The sequence below is a fragment of the Rhinopithecus roxellana genome, chromosome 11 (genome assembly GCF_007565055.1).
Source record: "Rhinopithecus roxellana isolate Shanxi Qingling chromosome 11, ASM756505v1, whole genome shotgun sequence".
In the NCBI taxonomy this organism is placed as follows: domain Eukaryota; kingdom Metazoa; phylum Chordata; class Mammalia; order Primates; family Cercopithecidae; genus Rhinopithecus; species Rhinopithecus roxellana.
Window position 1 is genome coordinate 44,659,863 of NC_044559.1, and position 18,492 is coordinate 44,678,354.

General features: G+C 46.5%; 2 protein-coding genes across 4 annotated transcripts in view; one reads left to right on the forward strand and one right to left on the reverse strand.

Moving 5' to 3' along the window:
* EEF1AKMT2 (EEF1A lysine methyltransferase 2) overlaps positions 1–523 on the reverse strand; it is a 34,576-nt gene extending 34,053 nt beyond the window's left edge. The window contains exon 1 of one of the 3 annotated variants that reach the window (XM_030941403.1): positions 306–523. Coding sequence is in view for 2 of the 3 variants with exons in the window: in XM_030941404.1 (XP_030797264.1) it covers positions 306–415 (110 nt within the window). In the remaining variant the exon portion in view is untranslated. The remainder of the gene's footprint in view (positions 1–305) is intronic. The other 2 variants (XM_030941404.1, XM_010357598.2) reach the window with 2 other exon arrangements.
* An 8,387-nt stretch (positions 524–8,910) lies between these two features.
* ABRAXAS2 (abraxas 2, BRISC complex subunit) overlaps positions 8,911–18,492 on the forward strand; it is a 29,892-nt gene continuing 20,310 nt past the window's right edge. The window contains exons 1-2 of the mRNA XM_010357611.2: positions 8,911–9,021; positions 13,767–13,857. Of these exons, the coding sequence (XP_010355913.1) occupies positions 8,923–9,021; positions 13,767–13,857 (190 nt within the window). The 5' untranslated portion in view covers positions 8,911–8,922. The remainder of the gene's footprint in view (positions 9,022–13,766; positions 13,858–18,492) is intronic.

Genomic DNA, 18,492 nt, shown 5'->3' on the forward strand with positions numbered 1-18,492 from the left:
TTTCCCCCAAGCCTGGGCCTCAGGTTCGAGACTCTCAGAAGGCCTCCCAGGAGCTTCAAAGCCTGTCCCGCATCCACAAGCCCCTTGGGCTCCAATCGCTTGAAACGTCGGTTAACCGCGCAGGGCGACCCCTAGAGATTCCACTCTTTCAAATCCCCCTGAGACCCCCGCCAGGTGGCCCTGCTCCCGTCATGCTCCCGAGGGTCTCCCTGTCCCCGAGCCTCGGGTCTCTACCCCGCCGTCCCCTTCTCGGGGCCCAGGCAGGGCGGCACGGCTCATCCTCCCCTGCCCAGCGTCACACTCACTGCTCGCGGGTCCCCAGGGCCGACGGGACGAAACCGTCCTCCCCGGGACTGCCCTTGTCCGACAGCGCAGCCACCTCAGCGCCACTGCCGCCGTCAGCATCCAAGCTCATCTCGCTCCACGTCCTGGACGGCCGTTGGCTCCGCCATAGAGACGGGGCACAGGCAGAGCGGACAAGCGGGCCGGCGCCTCTAGGCGGCGGGAGGCCGCCCTCTCGACTGCTCCATGCCCCCGCGCTGGGGCTGGGCTGGGGACGCGAAGCCCTCCGGGCTGTACCCGGCCTCCAGGCGCCGGCGCGGACCGTGGGCTCTCCCCAAAGCGTTAGTGGTACCCCCTTCGTCGAGGTCCAAGCGCGGCTGTATTTGGGGACTGCTGTTTGTGAGGGACCATTAGAGGTATTGCATTTTGGTAAAAGGCTAGCTTCCGTACCGTGGACACCTAAAGCCGACGCCGCTCTACCCAAACGCAGAAATCAGCTCACCTCTGCACCGTGTGCGCCCGTCTGCGAAGCGGATGAGAGCGTCCATCCAGTTATTTGGCTCCTCGACAAGAGGCCAACTTCGTTTCTGGCTGAGATTCTGACTTCAAAATTGCGTTCTGGCCTCTTGTGATTTGATGTCACCGGTAAACGGTGGAAATTTATGTCCAGGGAAGGGAATGCCCTGCAACTCCCCACAATATGCCAAACACGGCGATCAGTGTGGTGTGAAAGAAAGACTGCTAAGTGAGAGGATGCCTGGCCTCGACCCAGGCACCTGGCCTTGTCTAAGTGTTTTGGGGTTTTTTGGGGTTTTTTGTTTGTTTGTTTGTTTGTTTGAGACGAAGTTTCGCTCTTGTCCCCCGGGCTGGAGTGCAATGCAATGGCGCCATCTCAGCTCACCGCAACCTCCGCCTCCCGAGTTCAAGCGATTCTCCTGCCTCAACTTCCCGAGTAGCTGGGATTACAGGCGTGCGCCACCACACCTGGCTAATTTTGTATTTTTAGTAGAGATGGAGTTTCTCCATACTGGTCAGGCTGCTCTCTCCAAGTCCCGACCTCAAGTGATCCGCCCGCCTCGGCCATCTTGGCCATCCCAAAGTGCAGGGATTACAGGTGTGAGCCACCGCGCTTGGCCTCTCGCCTCAATCTGAACCTCTGTGTGTTCCCTCCCTGTACCATGTTAAAACTAGGCGGTGACTTTGTTCCACAAGACTGCTCCCAACCCGCGAACCGGAGATTGCATCTGCCTCTAGGTCTGACTGCCATTGGTAGATCTGCAGTATAATACGAGAGATCTTATGGGCCAAAGTCTGGGGTATTTTCTGTAGTAGCTATGAAATACTGTTGGTCCAATGTCCTAGGAAAGGCCCCCAAAGACCCCTAGCGAGACTGCCTTCCAACCAAAAAGCATTGTTTGCTAAGCCACGTTTCTGTTGGCTTGGCAGACAGAAGCGCAGTAGCAAGTCCCTAAAGATAAAACAGCGTTAGAAATCCTTCCTAGGATCGAAAGCGCATCTCCTATACATGGTGTTCTGAGATCTTCAGGCAGCCACTAGTAATAGGGTAAGGTAAAAGGCACATGGGAGGGCAGACGCGGTGACTCACACCTGTAATCCCAGCACTTTGGGAGGCCGAGGCGGGCAGATCACGAGATCAGGAGATAGAGACCATCCTGGCCAACACGGTGGAACCCTGTCTCTACTAAAATACAAAAAATTAGCCAGGCATGGTGGCGGGTGACTGTAGTCCCAGCTACTCGGGAGGCTGAGGCAGGGGAATCACTTGAACCCGGGAGATGGAGATTGCAGTGAGCGGAGATCGCGCCACTGCACTCTAGCCTGGCGACAGAGTGAGACTCTGTATTAAAAAAAAAAAAGGGAAATGGAAATCCATGTGCATAGTGATTAAACAAAAGGCCGGGCACAGTGACTCAAACCTGTAATCCCAGAACTTTGGGAAGCTGACGCAGGCAGATTACCTGAGGTCAGGAGTTCGAGACCAGCCTGCCCAACATGGCGAAACCCCATCTCTACTAAAAAGCCAAAAATTGGCCGGGCGCGGTGGCTCAAGCCTGTAATCCCAGCACTTTGGGAGGCCGAGACGGGCGGATCGCGAGGTCAGGAGATCGAGACCATCCTGGCTAACACGGTGAAACCCCGTCTCTACCAAAAAATACAAAAACAAAAACTAGCCAGGCGAGGTGGCGGGCACCTGTAGTCCCAGCTACTCGGGAGGCTGAGGCAGGAGAATGGCGTAAACCCGGGAGGCGGAGCTTGCAGTGAGCTGAGATCCGGCCACTGCACTCCAGCCTGGGTGACAGAGCGAGACTCCGTCTCAAAAAAAAAAAAAAAAAAAAATTTTCAAGAAAGAACTTTAGTAACCTTATTACAGAGCAATAAAACCACGTGATGCCACGGTCAATTAGTGCTGGGCAAGCGGTTCTTTTGATCTTTTCTAGGTTCTAGATGCTAGAGAAAGCAAGCTTGAGTGGGGCTGAGTGAGCCTTTAAGAGTTTTAGGTCAGCCAGGCGCAGTGGCCCACGCTTGTAATCCCAGCACTTTGGTAGGCTGAGGCGGGCAGATCACGAGGTCAGGAGATTGAGACCATCCTGGCTAACATGGTGAAACCCCATCTCTACTAAAAATACAAAAAAAATTAGCTGGGCGTGGTGGCTCACGCCTGTAGTCCCAGCTACTCGGGAGGCTGAGGCAGGAGAATGGCATGAACCTGGGAGGTGGAGCTTGCAGTGAGTCGAGATCGCACCACTGCACTCCAGTCTGGGAGACAGAGTGAGACTCTGTCTCAAAATAAATACATATAAATAAATAAATGAAAATAATTTTTGTGAGTACATAGGTGTATATATTTATGGGGTACATGAGATGTTTTGATACAGGCATGCAATATGAAATAAGCACGTTGGAGAAAAGGGTATCCATCCCCTCAGGAATGTATCCTTTGAGTTACAAACAATACAATTACATTCTTTAAGTTATTGTAAACAATTAAGTTATTATTGACTATAGGCACCCTATTGTGCTATCCAATAGTAGGTCTTACTCATTCTTTTTTTTGTTTTTTTTTTTTAACCCATTAACCATCCCCACTCCCCAGCAACCTCCCACTATCCTTTCCAGCCTCTGGTAACCATCCTTCTACTTTGTATGTCCATGACTTCAATTGATTTGATTTTTAGATCCCATGAGTAAATGAGGACATGTGATGTTTGTCTCTGTGCCTGGCTTATTTCACTTAAGGTAATGATCTGCAGTTCTATCCATGTTGTTGCAAATGATCACGTTTCTGTTGTCTTGGCAGACAGACAACTTTGGCCCTCATTCTTTTTTGTGTGTTCCCTTGTGTCTATATGCTACATTTGCTTTATTCGTTCATCTGTTCTTGGACACTCAGGTTGGTTCCAAACCTTAGCTATTGTAAACACTGCTGCAGCAAACATGGGTGTGCAGTTATCTCTTTGGTACACTGATTTCCTTTCTTTGGGGTATATACCCAGGAATGGGATTACTGGATCATATGGTAGTTCAATTTTTAGTCTTTTGAGGAAACTCCAAACTGTTCTTTACTATGATTTGACTAATTTCCATTCCTACCAACAGTATACAAGGGTCCCCTTTTTTCCATGTCCTCGCCAGCATTTGTTATTGCCTGTCTCTTGGATAGAAGCCTTTTGAGACGGAGTCTCGCTCTGTCACCCAGGCTGGAGTGCAGTGGCATGATCTCCGCTCACTGCAAGCTCCACCTCCGGGTTCACGCCATTCTCCTGCCTCAGCCTCCCGAGTAGCTGCGACTACAGGCGCCCGCCACCACGCCCGGCTATTTTTGTATTTTTAGTAGAAACGGGGTTTCACCGTGTTAGCCAGGATGGTCTCCATCTCCTGACCTCATAATCCGCCCGCCTCGGCCTCCCAAAGTGCTGGGATTACAGGCGTGAGCCACTGCGCCCAGCCGATAGAAGCCATTTTCACTGGAGTGAGATGATATCTCATTATAGTTTTGATTTGCATTTCTCTTATGATCAGTGATGTTCAGCACCTTTTCATATGCCTGTGTTAGTGACTTCTGATTCCAACCTCTTGCTCTCCCTCCAGATTTGTATTTTCTCTTATTTTATTGTATTGCAGCTGCCTGGATGTCCCTTGCTACATTAAACTCAATGTGTTCAAAACTGAACTCACTTGCATTACCATCCCCACACCATGCCTCCCCTCCAAACCCTTTCTCCTCTGTGTTTGCAGGTGGTCCCTGACCATCTACACTGTCACCCAAAGCAGAGCATCATCCTCCTCCTTTCCTCCCTGCACAGTTCCTCTTGGTCTCTTCCTGGTCCCTGGGCTCACTTCCTTTTGGCCACTCAGGCCATTGCAGCAGCTTCTGAGTAAACCTTCCGCGAGCCATTTGGCACTTGGCCCTTCCTCAGGCCCCAGCTATGCCTTGTTTCCCATTCCCTCTTGAAAGGCCTCCAAGACTTGCCCAGTTTTCCTCTCCTTCAGTGCCTGACATCACTCACTCTTTTCCTTTGCATTTTCCCACCTGATCATGGACTGTAGAGGCAAACCAACTTGAACTTGAATCACAACTTAGTCCATACAAGGTATGACCTTGAGTGAGTTACTTAATTTAAACATCTTAAGTCGCAGTTTCCTCAAATGGGCATAATCCAAATGAAGCTGGACTTTCTCGTTCCCACTTTCAGGCGCATCATAGCAAAGTGTGGCATTCTCATGCAGAAATGCTTTGCATTGTATTGATACATATAAATGGAATCTTACTATTTGCATGTTTGCATTTTACATCTTCATTTAACAATATCCAGTGATATACTGTACTTGGAAATCTTTTTTTGTCAATGCCTATGGATCCCTTACCTTTTAAACTAATTCATGATAATAGAAATGATGGCTAGCAATCGTACAGCTGTCACTGTGTGCCAAGAACTGTGTTCAGTGCATCCAATGTATTATTTCAGTTACTCCTAATGATAGTCACATTCCCAGCACTTTGGGAGGCCGAGGCAGGCAGATCACGAGGTCAGGAGTTCAAGACCGGCCTGGCCAACACAGTGAAACCCCGTCTCTACTAAAAATACAAAAAATTAGCCAGGCGTGGTGGTGGGTGCCTGAAATCCCAGTTACTCGTGAGGCTAAGGCAAGAAAATCGCTTGAACTCAGGAGGTGGAGGTTGCAGTAAGCCGAGATCACACCAGTGCAGTCCAGCCTGGGTGACAGAGCGAGACTCCATCAAAAAAAGAAAAAGAAAAAAAGATTGCCACATGAGGTAGATACTAGTATTAGCCTCATTTTACAGATGAGCTAACTAGGGCACATAGAAGTAAGTTCTGGAGCTGAGATTGGGACCCAAGCAATCTTTCATAAAGTTTTCAAGCATAACCACTAAGTGAGTATGCTCTATCACTATGGGTGTTTTGCTGAAGATTTTCTTTTGTTTGTTTGTTTGTTTGAGACAGGGTCTCACTCTATCCCCCAGGCTGGAGTACAGTGGCATCATCTACTTTTTTTCTTTTTGTTTTGAAACAGGGTCTCACTCTGTCACCCAGGCTGGAGTGCAGTGGCATGATCTCAGCTCACTGCAACCTCTGCCTCCTGGGTTCAAGCGATTCTCCCAGCTCAGCCTCCCGACAAGCTGAGATTCCAGCCGCATGCCACCACATCTGGCTCATTTTTTTGTCTTTTTAGTAGAGATAGGATTTCACCATGCTGGCAGGCTGGTCTTGAACTCCTGACCTCAAATGATCTGCCCGCCTCTGCCTCCCAAAGTGCTGGGATTACAGGCATGAGCCACTGCACTGGCCTAGTGGCATGATCACTTAACTCACTGCAGCCTCGATTTCCTGGGCTCAAGTGATCTTCCCAACTCAGCCTCCCAAGTAGCTGAGGTTACAGGTGCCTACCACCATGCCCAGCTAATTTTTTAATTTTTCTGTAGAGACAGGGTCTCACTATGTTGCCCAGGCTGGTCTTGAACTCCTGGGCTCAAGCGATCCACCTGCCTCGACCTCCCAAATTGCTGGGATTACAGGTGTGAGCCACCAAGCCTGGTCAGAGCCTAAAAATTCTTTATCCTCATCTCTCTGTCACCAAAGTCCAGAACCTCACTGTAGCCACTCATCTCCTCTTCTCATCCTCTTTCTCCTTCACCCCCTAAATTTTCCCAGTTCATCTGCCTCTCTTTCCTCTCTCATCTCCTACATCCCAAATTGTTTCTTCAGTGAGGAAACCTAGGCACCTCCTTATTAGCAAGCCTACACCTTTTATCAGCTACTTTTGTCTCCGTCCCCCTCCAGCACCCTGCTGATCAAACACAACTATCTCCCCTAAAACCCTCTCACTTTTTCATGCAGCATTCATTCTACAGTCCTGTATTGGGCAACATTTACATGCCAGCCATTATTCCAGGTGATGGACATGCAACCGTAAATAAGCAGGAATCCCTGTCTTTGCTAGATGTGGTGTCTCACGTTTATAATCCCAACTACTGAGGAGGCTGAGGCAAGACGATCACTGGAGTCTAGGAGTTTGAGGTGTAGTGAGCTATTGAGTGACAGAGCAAGACCCTATATCTAAAAATAAAAATAAAAATAAAAGAATCCCTGTCTTCATGAAGTTCAGAACGTGCTCGGAGAGGGGGAAAGACAAGGGACAGGAAAGATGAATAACACAGAGATGCTGCTAGATGATAAGTGGTAAAGGGAAAAGTAAACAGGGAAGTACTACTGAGAACACGGAGAAAAGGTTGCAATCCTTGATAGTGTACCAGTAAGGACTGTCTGAGGGGGTGGCAGCACTAAGTGAAAACCTAAAAGAGGTTGTCATTGGTTTTGTTCCTAGGGAGCAAAGTGTGACACTGAGATGAACAGGGAGGAAGTTGATTAGGGAGTATTCTGAGAATCATCATCTGTTGGAGAAGAAAAAGAAGCAGGATTGGCTGAATGAAGTAGTTGGACTGAGGTACCACTACAACAGAACTTCACCAAATCCTCCTGGCCCTCCCCTGTATTCATCTACCTCAACCAGGCATTGAATGCTGGATGCCCACAAAGGGGAGGACTGGCCTTAGGCAATGAAGCTCTCTTCAAGTAGGCATACTTACAGGAGACAGCTGACCTGCAGCAATCACTCAATCCTGCAAGGTGGACCGGAGGTCTCAGTGGCACACCAAAGCATCTAGGGTGGAAATAGTAAACCATGCAGCTGCCTGGGAGAAAAGCATCCCAGGCAAAGAAAACAGCAAGCACAGAGGCCCTAAGGTGGAATGAGCTGGGGATGTCCAGGAAGCAGAAAAAAAACTAATGTAGCTGAAGCTCGGTAAATAAAGGGGGCAGTAGCAAGTAATGAAGTCAGACAAGTAATAGGGGCCAGGTCTTGGCAAGACTTGTGTGTTTGGCCAAGAAGCAACATGGTTTAATTTTTACATTTAAATGTCGACCATTTTGCTATGTTGAGCATAGATTTGGCAAGGAGGAGATTAAAAGCTGAAGCAGAACACCGGGTTTCTCAGCCTTGTCACCACTGATGATAATTATTTGTTGTGGATCTGTCGTTGTGCACTGTAAGATTTTTAGCCACTTCTCCGGCCTCTACCCACCCACCAGATGCCAGTGGCACCTGACTCCAAATTATGATATCTGATAATGTTTCCAAACATTGCCACATGCCATTTTGGGAGGCAAAACTGCCACCAGTTCAGACTCGGTGAGTAAGAGGATGCAAAATTCTGAGAGAGAGAGAGATGATGGTGCCTCGAACCACCATTTCATTTCCCTCCCACCCCATGACGCTACAGTCTCAACTCTGCAGCCAAAGCAGTCGTGTTATCTGTTATCACATTATGTCACTACTATACCAAACTGTTTATTTGCCTGAATTACCTCTGTCCTTTTATCCTTGAGCTTGGTAAATGTTGGCCTTTTTTCTTTTATTTTTTTTTGAGACAGAGCCAGAGTGCAGTGGCACAATCTCGGCTCACTGCAATCTCTGTCTCCCAGGCTCAAGTTATCCACCTGCCTTGGCCTCCTGAAGTGCTGGGATTACAGGCGTGAGCCACCGCGCTCAGCCTAAATGTTGGCCTTTTTTTTTTTTTTTTTTTTTTGAGATAAAGCTTTGCTCTTGTTGCCCAGTCTGGAGTGCAATGGCACGATCTCGGCTCACCGCAACCTCCGCCTCCCTGGTTCAAGCGATTCTCCTCCCTCAGCCTCCCGAGTAGCTGGGATTACAGGCATGTGCCAGCACGCCCGGCTAATTTTTGTATTTTCAACAGAGACGGGGTTTCTCCATGTTGGTCAGGCTGGTCTCGAACTCCTGACCTCAAGAGATCGACCCACCTCGGCCTCCCAAAGTGCTGGGATTACAGGCATGAGCCACTGCGCCCAGTTTCACTTGCAAAGGGAAAGAACTGTTTGCGGAATTATCAATCACTGTCTGAGGCGTGTCGGGAGCGACACCCCTGCGGAGGATAAGGTGCCGGGGTCCTTCCGAACAGGCGTTCCTCAGCCTTCAGGACTGGGCGGGCTCAGGGCCCTCGGCCGCTGCCCGCAGCGGACTCCACTTCCCATGATGCCAAGGGGTCGGGCCGGCCGGAAGGCCGTGTGCCCTCCGCGGGGCATGATGGGGGAGCTAGAGATTTTCATCATGGCGGCGTCCATTTCGGGCTACACCTTCAGTGCTGTGTGTTTCCACAGCGCCAACAGCAACGCGGACCACGTAGGTGCCGGGCCCCCTGCCGCAGCCGCTGGGGGCTTTCAGCCTCTGTCTCGGGCCGGCGTTCGCGGCTAAGCCGGGACCTCATGAGGCTCGCCCCCTGGGCACCAGGGCCGGCCGGAGGAGCTGGTGACCCGGGCGGCTCCCGCCCCCGGTGAGCTCTTGCCTCTGGGGGCTCTTTCCCCACTGGGACGGGCCCCGTAGCTTCGCGCTCTCAGCCGCTCGGCCGTCCCGGCACAGCCGCCTCCCATGCAGCAAAGCTGTCCCACCTGGCCTCCTGCAGTGTCAGGAGTCGCTCGGTGGAAACCCAGCGCCTGCCCCTCCCTGAAAATCAGGCTTCTAGACTTATGAGGGGCGCACCGGGTCGGGAGGGAATCTAGAGGCCGGGCGTTTAGTCCAGAAGGCTAGGTACTCAGCCCCGCCCGCCGGTCTTACAGGTTGTCGTGGGGGTGCTACGAGTGAAACCATGGCTGTCACTATTGATACTTGTTAGGCATGGTTGTGTGTTTTCTTCGCCCTGATGCAAAATGGAGAATGTAAACAGGAGCGTTAGGTGCAGGTTCTATTTTGTATTTCCTTGAAGTTGCGTGTTTAGTTCTTTGGCCGGAGTTCTAAGACCACGGGACTAGTCACAGTGAAATAGGGAAGTGACAGGCCCACTAGTGAGTGATCGGAAATGCATAGGCTTTGGAGCCCACAAGAGGATCAGATCCTCTCTGTTTTAGTGCCTTTAGTGCCTTTATTTTACAAATTGTCTTTTAACGTCATTGACCTCTGATTGGAAATGCTTTGTGAAACTAGATCACTTCTCTCTTAAAGGGCGTATATAATTTGGCCACCAAATTGGGGGATTATTTTAAGTTATGTTAACAGTGAATGATTCAAACTCATTGAACCTATATGTGGGGTTTTTGGTTGTCATTACAAAGCAAAATGGTACACTGCAGAAGGAGGAACTGCATTTGGTTTGATGTCAGCAATCTTAGCTTCTATTAATAAAAACTGATTTCAGAGAGGTGATTCCATTAGTAAATTGAATGCAATTAAATTATTGTACCTTTCATCCCTTCAGTGTTGATGGTAGAACTTAATGATAGGAATAGGAATATATACATCATGGGTTTTTTCCAGAGGCAGCTTTGAACACTATGGCCTACGGTACTACAACCAGCTATTTAATAATGTAATATAGTTCTATATGTAAGGGTTTGTGATACCCCTAGTGTCCATGGACTATTAAAAATGGGACCTTTATTTCTTGAGTGCCTAGTACTATCACAGTTTATGTGTATGGCAAGATTACTGTAAGAACAAGCAGCTACCTGTTGAAAAAAATTAATTCAAGAGCTATCCCTTAATATCTACTCTGTGCAAGGCATGGTACTAGACTTCATAGAAATTTTCACCAATGCCAGTAGTTTGCAACTGTGTTTCATATGACCATGCCTGTTTATAGTAACTTTCCCACAATTATAGATGTGGAGTCCTTGAAAATAATTTCAATTTTAAGGTTGAAGAATCAACAATTTACTTTTGTAGTACATACTTATTATGTCCAGGCAAGAAATTAATTTAAAACCACTCACCTGTAGACCTGGGGCTAGCATACTTTTCTGTACAGGGCCAGATAGTAAACTTTGTAGGCTTTGTAAGCCATATGGTCTCTGTAGCAACTATTGAACTCTGCTATTATTGGGAGAAAGCAGCTATAGACAGTAAAACATTTAAGTGACTGTTATTAGCTGGGCGCGGTGGCTCATGCCTATAATCCCAGCAGTTTAGGAGGCCGAGGCAGGCAGATCACCTTAGGTCGAGAGTTCGAGACCAGCCTGACCAACATGGAGAAACCCCGTCTCTACTGAAAATACAAAAGTAGGCGGGCGTGGTGGCACATGCCTGTAATCCCAGCTACTAGGGAGGCTGAGGCAGGAAAATCGCTTGAACCTGGGAGGCAGAGGTTGTGGTGAGTTGAGATCACACCACTGCACTCCAGCCTGGACAACAAGAGCAAAACTCCGTCTCAATAATAATATTTAAATAAAATAAAATAAAAACATAGAAACCATTCTTAGCTTACAGGCCATATATTAATAAGCATTAGGCTGGAATTAGTCCCCATGCCATGGTTTGCCAACTCCTACTATAAAGTAATAGTGGCTCAGATAATCCAGACCAGTAGATGTATAAACATTCCTCTTATACTTGGCTTTAGAATGTCCTTTTAAAAAAAAAAATTACAGACAAGTCTTGCTATGTTGTCCAGGCTGATCTCAAACTCCTGGCCTCAATCGATCTTCCCTCTTTGGTCTCTTGAAGTGTTGAGATTACAGGCGTGACCCACCGCATCTGACCTAGAATTTCTTGATGTCACTGTTGAGTTATATCGTTATTCCACAAACGGAAGACTGTTGTAGGGTTACCAGATGAAATACAGCACACTGAGTTAATCTGAATTTTAGATAAATAGCAATTTATTTATAGTATAAGTATATCCCAAAACTTACAGGAGAAATTATTTGTTATCTGAAATTAAAATTTTATTGTGTGTCTTGTATCTTTTTTGCTAAATCCAGCAACCCAATACCGTAGAACACTAGGAATCTGGCTAAGTTCTTAAGGTCTAAAGTTCTGTGTGAATATGAAATTATTTTTTCGCTTTGATTTTTGAAAGTGGGTTTTGGTTTGGTTTTGTCTTTTGCTTGTGACAAGACAGAACTGCTTTTGTGGTGAGAATTCATAACCGAAAGATTTTCATAGGGTCAAACAAGCTTATTTAGGCAGTGTTTCTCAAATTAGTAGTCATGGACACTCCTTTGGGTCGCAGAGTTTTTTTTTTTTAAGGGAATATATATATATATATATGTATATATATATATATATATTTTTTTTTTTTTTGAGACAGAGTCTTGCTCTGTCACTCAGGCTTGAGTGCAGTGGCACAATCTCAGCTCACTGCAACCTCTGTCTCCTGGGTTCAAGCAATTCTTCTGCCTCAGCCGCTCTAGTAGCTGGGATTACAGGTGCGTACCACCACACCTGGCTAGTTTTTGTATTTTTAGTAGAGACAAGGTTTCTCCACGTTGGCCAGGCTGGTCTCAAACTTCTGACCTCAAGCAGTCCACCCACCTCGGCCTCCCAAAGTGCTGGGATTACAAGTGAGAGCCACCATGCCCAGCCTACATGTTTCTTAAGTTTGAGAAATGCTCTGTGATGATTTGGTATTTTAGGACACTCCCCCTCCTCAAATCAAATACAAAAATTAGGCTGTAAAGTGTCTTTCGGTCCCTACTCCCATAGATTCTCACTTTAACTGGAAATGTTTTTAAACTAGGAAACTTCATTAATTGATTTGAAGGATCAACTTAGAATAGAAGGATACATTGTACAAGGGCATTGTTTCAACAAATTTATTCTACAAGTGTTAGTGAGGCACCTACTAAGTATTAGGCATTGTGCTAGGTGATGAGATAGAGCAGTGAACAAGCACAAAGTCCCTGCTCTCTTGGAGTTTACATTCTGGCAAGGGATGATAAATGTATTTATTTATAAATATGTAATATGATGGATAATGAGAAGACTAAGAAGAAAGAGAATGTAAGATAAAGGGGGCAGAGTGCCTGGCAGATGCTATTTCCATTAAGTTGGTCAGGCAAGACCTCTCTGATAGGGTGCCATTTGACTAGAGATCTGAATGAAGGAAAGGAGTAAGCCATGTGGTATCTGGGGAGAGAGATTCCAGGACAACTTCTCAGTTCAACCCTCTGTATAGGAAAGTTACTTTAAGGTTTAGAGTATGTCTCCTCCCAGCTGTGCTTGTGCAGAACATGACAGCAAGTACACAAAGAGTAGGTAATAAGCCAAGTAATCTAGAATCAACTGTGATGGTTAATGCCCTCCAAAAGTGTAAATAAATTAACCTCTGCATTTATTAAAGAAAAAGATTCATGTGAATGATAGGACATTAATTGTTTTGCTGAACTCCTAATTTTCTATGCCAGACTGTATAAAAGCATTTAGTTGTCATTGTGTTAACTTTATCTTTTTAGCATCAGTGATGTTTTTCCCATAACGAAATACATTGTATGTGATTTCAAGAAAACAACTATGAAATATTTCCACTTCCTGAGTTTTTTGGCATTGGTTATGATCCTTAAGATTTAGGTGATGAGGCCGGGCGCGGTGGCTCAAGCCTGTAATCCCAGCACTTTGGGAGGCCGAGATGGACGGATCACGAGGTCAGGAGATCGAGACCATCCTGGCTAACACGGTGAAACCCCGTCTCTACCAATAAATACAAAAAACTAGCCGGGCGAGGTGGTGGGCGCCTGTAGTCCCAGCTACTTGGGAGGCTGAGGCCGGAGAGTGGCCTAAACCCAGGAGGCGGAGCTTGCAGTGAGCTGAGATCTAGCCACTGCACTCCAGCCTGGGCGACAGAGCGAGACTCCGTCTCAAAAAAAAAAAAAAAAAAAAAAGATTTAGGTGATGAAATTCACTCTTCCAAAAACTGGGAAGAGTTGAAGGGATTAAAATAATATTTTATCTTGTTATCCTTTTTTGGAACAATCCAATTAATAGATATACCTCAGATTGCTTTAGACTATTTGTTGGTTTATGGAACAGTGGTTTACATGGGAAGCTTGTTTGGATTATTGTGAAAATGATAAATTTATATGTCCTCAATTCCTCTTAATTTCAGTAAAAGTCATTTTTATTTTTAGTCTGCAACTATTTTCTTTAATTACTTTTAGGAAGGATTTTTACTGGGAGAGGTAAGACAAGAGGAAACATTTAGCATCAGTGACTCACAAATCAGCAACACAGAATTTCTGCAAGTAATTGGTAAGTAAATTTCTCAATGACTTCAGAAATATCTTTTTTGTATATTTACTTAATGTTTGTTTTGTTGTTTTGCCCTGAACTGTTTTATCCTAAAGAATTCAGAGTATGCCAGGTACAGTGGCTCAAGCCTGTAATCCCAGCACTTTGGAAGGCCGAGGCAGGCGGATCACGAGGTCAGGAGATCGAGACCGTCCTGGCTAACACGGTGAAACCCCGTCTCTACTAAAAATACAAAAAAATTAGCTGGGCATGGTGGCTGGCGCCTGTAGTCCCAGCTACTTGGAAGGCTGAGGCAGGAGAATGGCGTGAACCAGGGAGGCAGAGGTTACAGTGAGCCGAGATCGTGCCACTGTACTCCAGCCTGGAGGACAGAGCAAGACTCCGTCTCAAAAAAAAAAAAAAAAAAAAAAAAAAATTCAAAGAGTATGTAGAAAAGAAACTAAAAGGCTGGCCATGGTGGCTCATGCCTGTAATCCCAGCACTTTGGGAGGCTGAGGCGGGTGGAACACCTGAGGTCAGGAGTTTGAGACCAGCCTGGCCAACATGGTGAAACTCTATCTCTACTAAAAATACAAAAATTAGCTGGGCTTGGTGGCAGGTGCCTGTAATCCCAGCTACTCAGGAGGCTAAGGCAGGAGAATCGCTTGAACCCGGGAGGCGGAGGTTGCAGTGAGCCAAGATCTTGTCTCAAAATAAAAAGAAAGAAAAAAACTAAGATTATTTGCACTAATAAATGATATGAGATGTTTTTATGTCACTATAAAGTCAGAGAAAACAGAATGTCTAACTATAAGTATGGGTCTTCTATAAAGTGTTCCTTTCCCACCAATGGGGGTGACTTTCACTGAATTGCTGTGTGATCACTTGATCGATAGTCTCTTCAAAACCACCATGAACCTCAAGTTTGCAAATTAGGCTCTCCCCATTGCCAATATCACCTCATACTATAACAAATGCATCTGTTGTGCTGGTCCTTCCTAAAGGGATCCAGCAAGGATATTTACATTTGTTTACATGGGATATTACTAAACCTATACAGCCTTCTGAGGGATAAGCCAGATACCACTTTGGAGGAGATATCTGGGGAAGATGAAGGAGTCTCTGTAGATATAGATGCACCCACTCTCTTTGGATCAGCCTTCTTTTGGTGAATAGAGGTCATAATCCTTTCACGTACACTTCAGGCAGATCACCAAACCGCATATCCTAATACTCTCATCAAAGCAAGGAACTTTTCATTTATTTATGCGGCAAACATTTATTGAAGAACTTTCATATGTGAGGTGTGTGCTGGGCAGTGAAGGAAATACCCAGAATCATCCCTGCGTTCTAGAGCTGCGGGGAGGATTAGACAGGCAGGAAGAAATACCGGACAGTATGAGAAGAATGCTATAAGAAAGTAATAAAGAAAATCCCCGAAGTGCCCAAAGTTGAGAGGAAAACTGCTAGTGGGGAAATCAGTTAAGATGTGTGTCAGGAGGTAAACTAAATGGGCAGTACATTCAGGGGAGCACAGAACAAGGTCTGCATAAAACACACAGGGAATCTGGCCTGTTCATATGACTAAAATACAGAATATGTGGAGATGAGTGGTTTGTGGTTTGAAATACTGTTGGCTAGCCGGGTGCAGTGGCTGACGCCTATAATCCCAGCACTTTGGGAGGCCGAGGCGGGCGAATCGCCCGAGGCTGGGAGTTCAATACCAACCTGACCAACATGGATAAACCCCGTCTCTACTAAAAATACAAAATTTAGCCGGGTGTGGTGGCACATGCCTGTAATCCCAGCTACTCGGGATGCCGAGGCAGGAGAATCGCTTGAACCTGGGAGGCGGAGGTTGCGATGAGCTGAGATCGTGCCATTCTACTCCAGCCTGGGCAACAAGAGCAAAACTCTGTCTCAAAAGAAAAGAAAAGAAAAGAAAAAGAAGGAAATACTATTGGCAAATGGCAAGTTTGGTCATGTTGGTAGCAAATAATTTATTTCAAGCCTGTTCTGATAGGCTTCTAGTATGTGGGGTAGGGGACAAGGGTGTTTTATTTATTTATTTATTTTTGAGACGGAGTTTGGCTCTGTCACCCAGGCTGGAGTGCAGTGGTGTGATCTTGGCTCACTGCAACCTCAGCCTCCCCAGTTCAAGCGATTCTCCTGCCTTAGCCTCCCGAATAGCCGGGATTACAGGTGCATGCCATCACGCCTGGCTAATTTTTGTATTTTTAGTAGAGACGGGGTTTCTCTGTGTTGGTCAGGCTGGTCTCGAACCTCTGACCTCAGGTGATCCAACCGCCTCGGCCTCCCAAAGTGCTGGGATTACAGGTGTGAGCCACTGCGTCTGGCCCCAAGGGTGTGTATTGAAGTTAGGTCAGGATTAGGGGGAATCAAGAGACTGAACTACCTACTAATGCAGGCTTGTCCAACCCACGGCCTGTAGGCTGCATGCGGCCCACGACTGCAGCCCAACACAAATTAGTAAACTTTCCTCAAACATTATGAGGTTTTTTCAAAAATTTTTTTTAAGACCAAGTTTTGCTCTTATTGCCCAGGCTGGAGTGCAATGGCGCGATCTTGGCTCACTGCAACCTCCGCCTCCCAGGTTCAAGCGATTCTCCTACCTCAGCCTCCTGAGTTGCTGAGATTACAGGCGTGCACCACCACGCCCAGCTAATTCTTTTGTATATTTAGTAGAGACAGGGTTTTTCCATGTTGGTTAGGCTGGTCTTGAACTCCCGACCTCAGGTGATCTGCTCGCCTCGGCCTCCCAAAGTGCTGGGATTACAGGTGTGAGCCATCCCGCCCGGCCATTGTGAGATTTTTTCGCAATTTTTTTAAAGCTCATCAGCTATTGTTAGTATATTTAATGTGTGACCCAAGACAATTCTTCTTCCAGTGTGGCCCAGGGAAGCCAAAAGACTGGATACTCCTGCCGTAGTGGATCAAAACTGTAAAACCCACTCACCACATTATTGACTTATTTACTAAGTAAAGGCTTGAGGCTGGGTGCAGTGGCTTATACCTGTAATCCCAACACTTTGGGAGGCCGAGGCAGGAGGATGGCTTGAGGCCAGGAGTTCAAGACCAGCCTGGGCAAGGTGGCGAGACCCTGTCTCTACTAGAAATTTTTATAATTAGCCAGGCGTAGTGTTGTGCTACTGTAGTCCTAGCTACTCAGAAGCCTGAGGTGGGAGGTTTACTTGAGCCCAAAAGTTTGAGGCTGCAGTGAACAGTGATCATACCAATTCACTCCAGCCTGAGCAACAGAGCAAGATCTCATCTCAAAAAAAAAAAAAAAAAAGACTTGTGATTGATGTGTAAGATAGTAGAGCTAGTCTTTCATCACGGATGTTTTTGTTTTGTTTTGTTGAGACAGAGTCTCGCTCTGTCACCAGGCTAGAGTGCAGTGGCACAATCTCGGCTCACTGCAACCTCCACCTCCTGGGTTTAAGCGATTCTCCTGCTTCAGCCTCCCGAGTAGCTGGAACTACAGGTGTGCGCCACCACTCCCAGCTAATTTTTGTGTTTTTAGTAGAGATGGGGTTTCACCATGTTAGCCAGGATGGTCTCGCTCTCTTGACCTTGTGATCTATCTGCCTTGGCCTCCCAAAGTGCTGGGATTACAGGAGTGAGCTACTGCACTGGCCCATCAAGGGTGTTTTTGTTTTTATTTTCATTTTGCTTAATTCTTTAAAACCCTAAAACGGCTGGGCACGGTGGCTCAGAGATTGTGCCACTACACTCTAACCCGGGCAACAGAAAAAAAAAATTAAAAAAGAAATGAAGCAAGAGAATCGCTTGAACGTGGGAGGCGGAGGTTGCAGTGAGACGAGATCGTGCCACTGCACTCCAGCCTGGGTGACAAAGTGAGACTCTGTCTCAACAACAACAAAAAAGAATATCACATTTTGAACATGAAATGTCTGCATCTTGTTTTGAATATGTATGAATTGAAAAAGCTGTGCTAACTCACTTGAAGCAGAGCTGTCCACCCTTAGTTCTAGGAGTGGCAGCGAGAGGCAGCAACAGAAGTGTCCCTAGTTAATGAGGTGATGCAGTAACAATTATTGGAAAGAATGAAAGGAGGAAGGAGAAGAAATGTTCAACTCACCCAACAGAAAGAAAAGCAAGAACAGTGGTACCACACAGCAGGGATTTGTAAAGAAATGTGTGCTGCGAGGCGACGTGTACATGAACAGGTGTCTACTGTGTTGTTGAGGCACAAGAAACTCTGGAAATTCCAGATGAGGCTGCCCAGCCCCTGCCTGCTTCCAGAGGTTTACCTGTCTATTAAGGTGTCCTCCAACTTCATTTCGATCTGCAGTTTTTCATGTTTGAGATAATCAGCCTGTTTTTCAGTGAGTGCTTAGTATTGCAAAACATCTTAGAAAGCTTTAACTTCCTTCAGAAAATACCACACAATTTCCATAGAATGTCTTTAGCGTGCTTCTAATCCAGTTTGTAAAGTTGAAAGAAACTGCTTTGGTAACAGTGTGCATTCAGAGTTCAGAACTTACTCCAGGAATTTCATTAAATGACAGCTCTTTAAAGTAGAAGATGATTTTTTTGTATTTTTAGTCGAGACGGGTTTTCACTGTGTTAGCCAGGATGGTCTCGATCTCCTGACCTTGTGATTCGCCACCT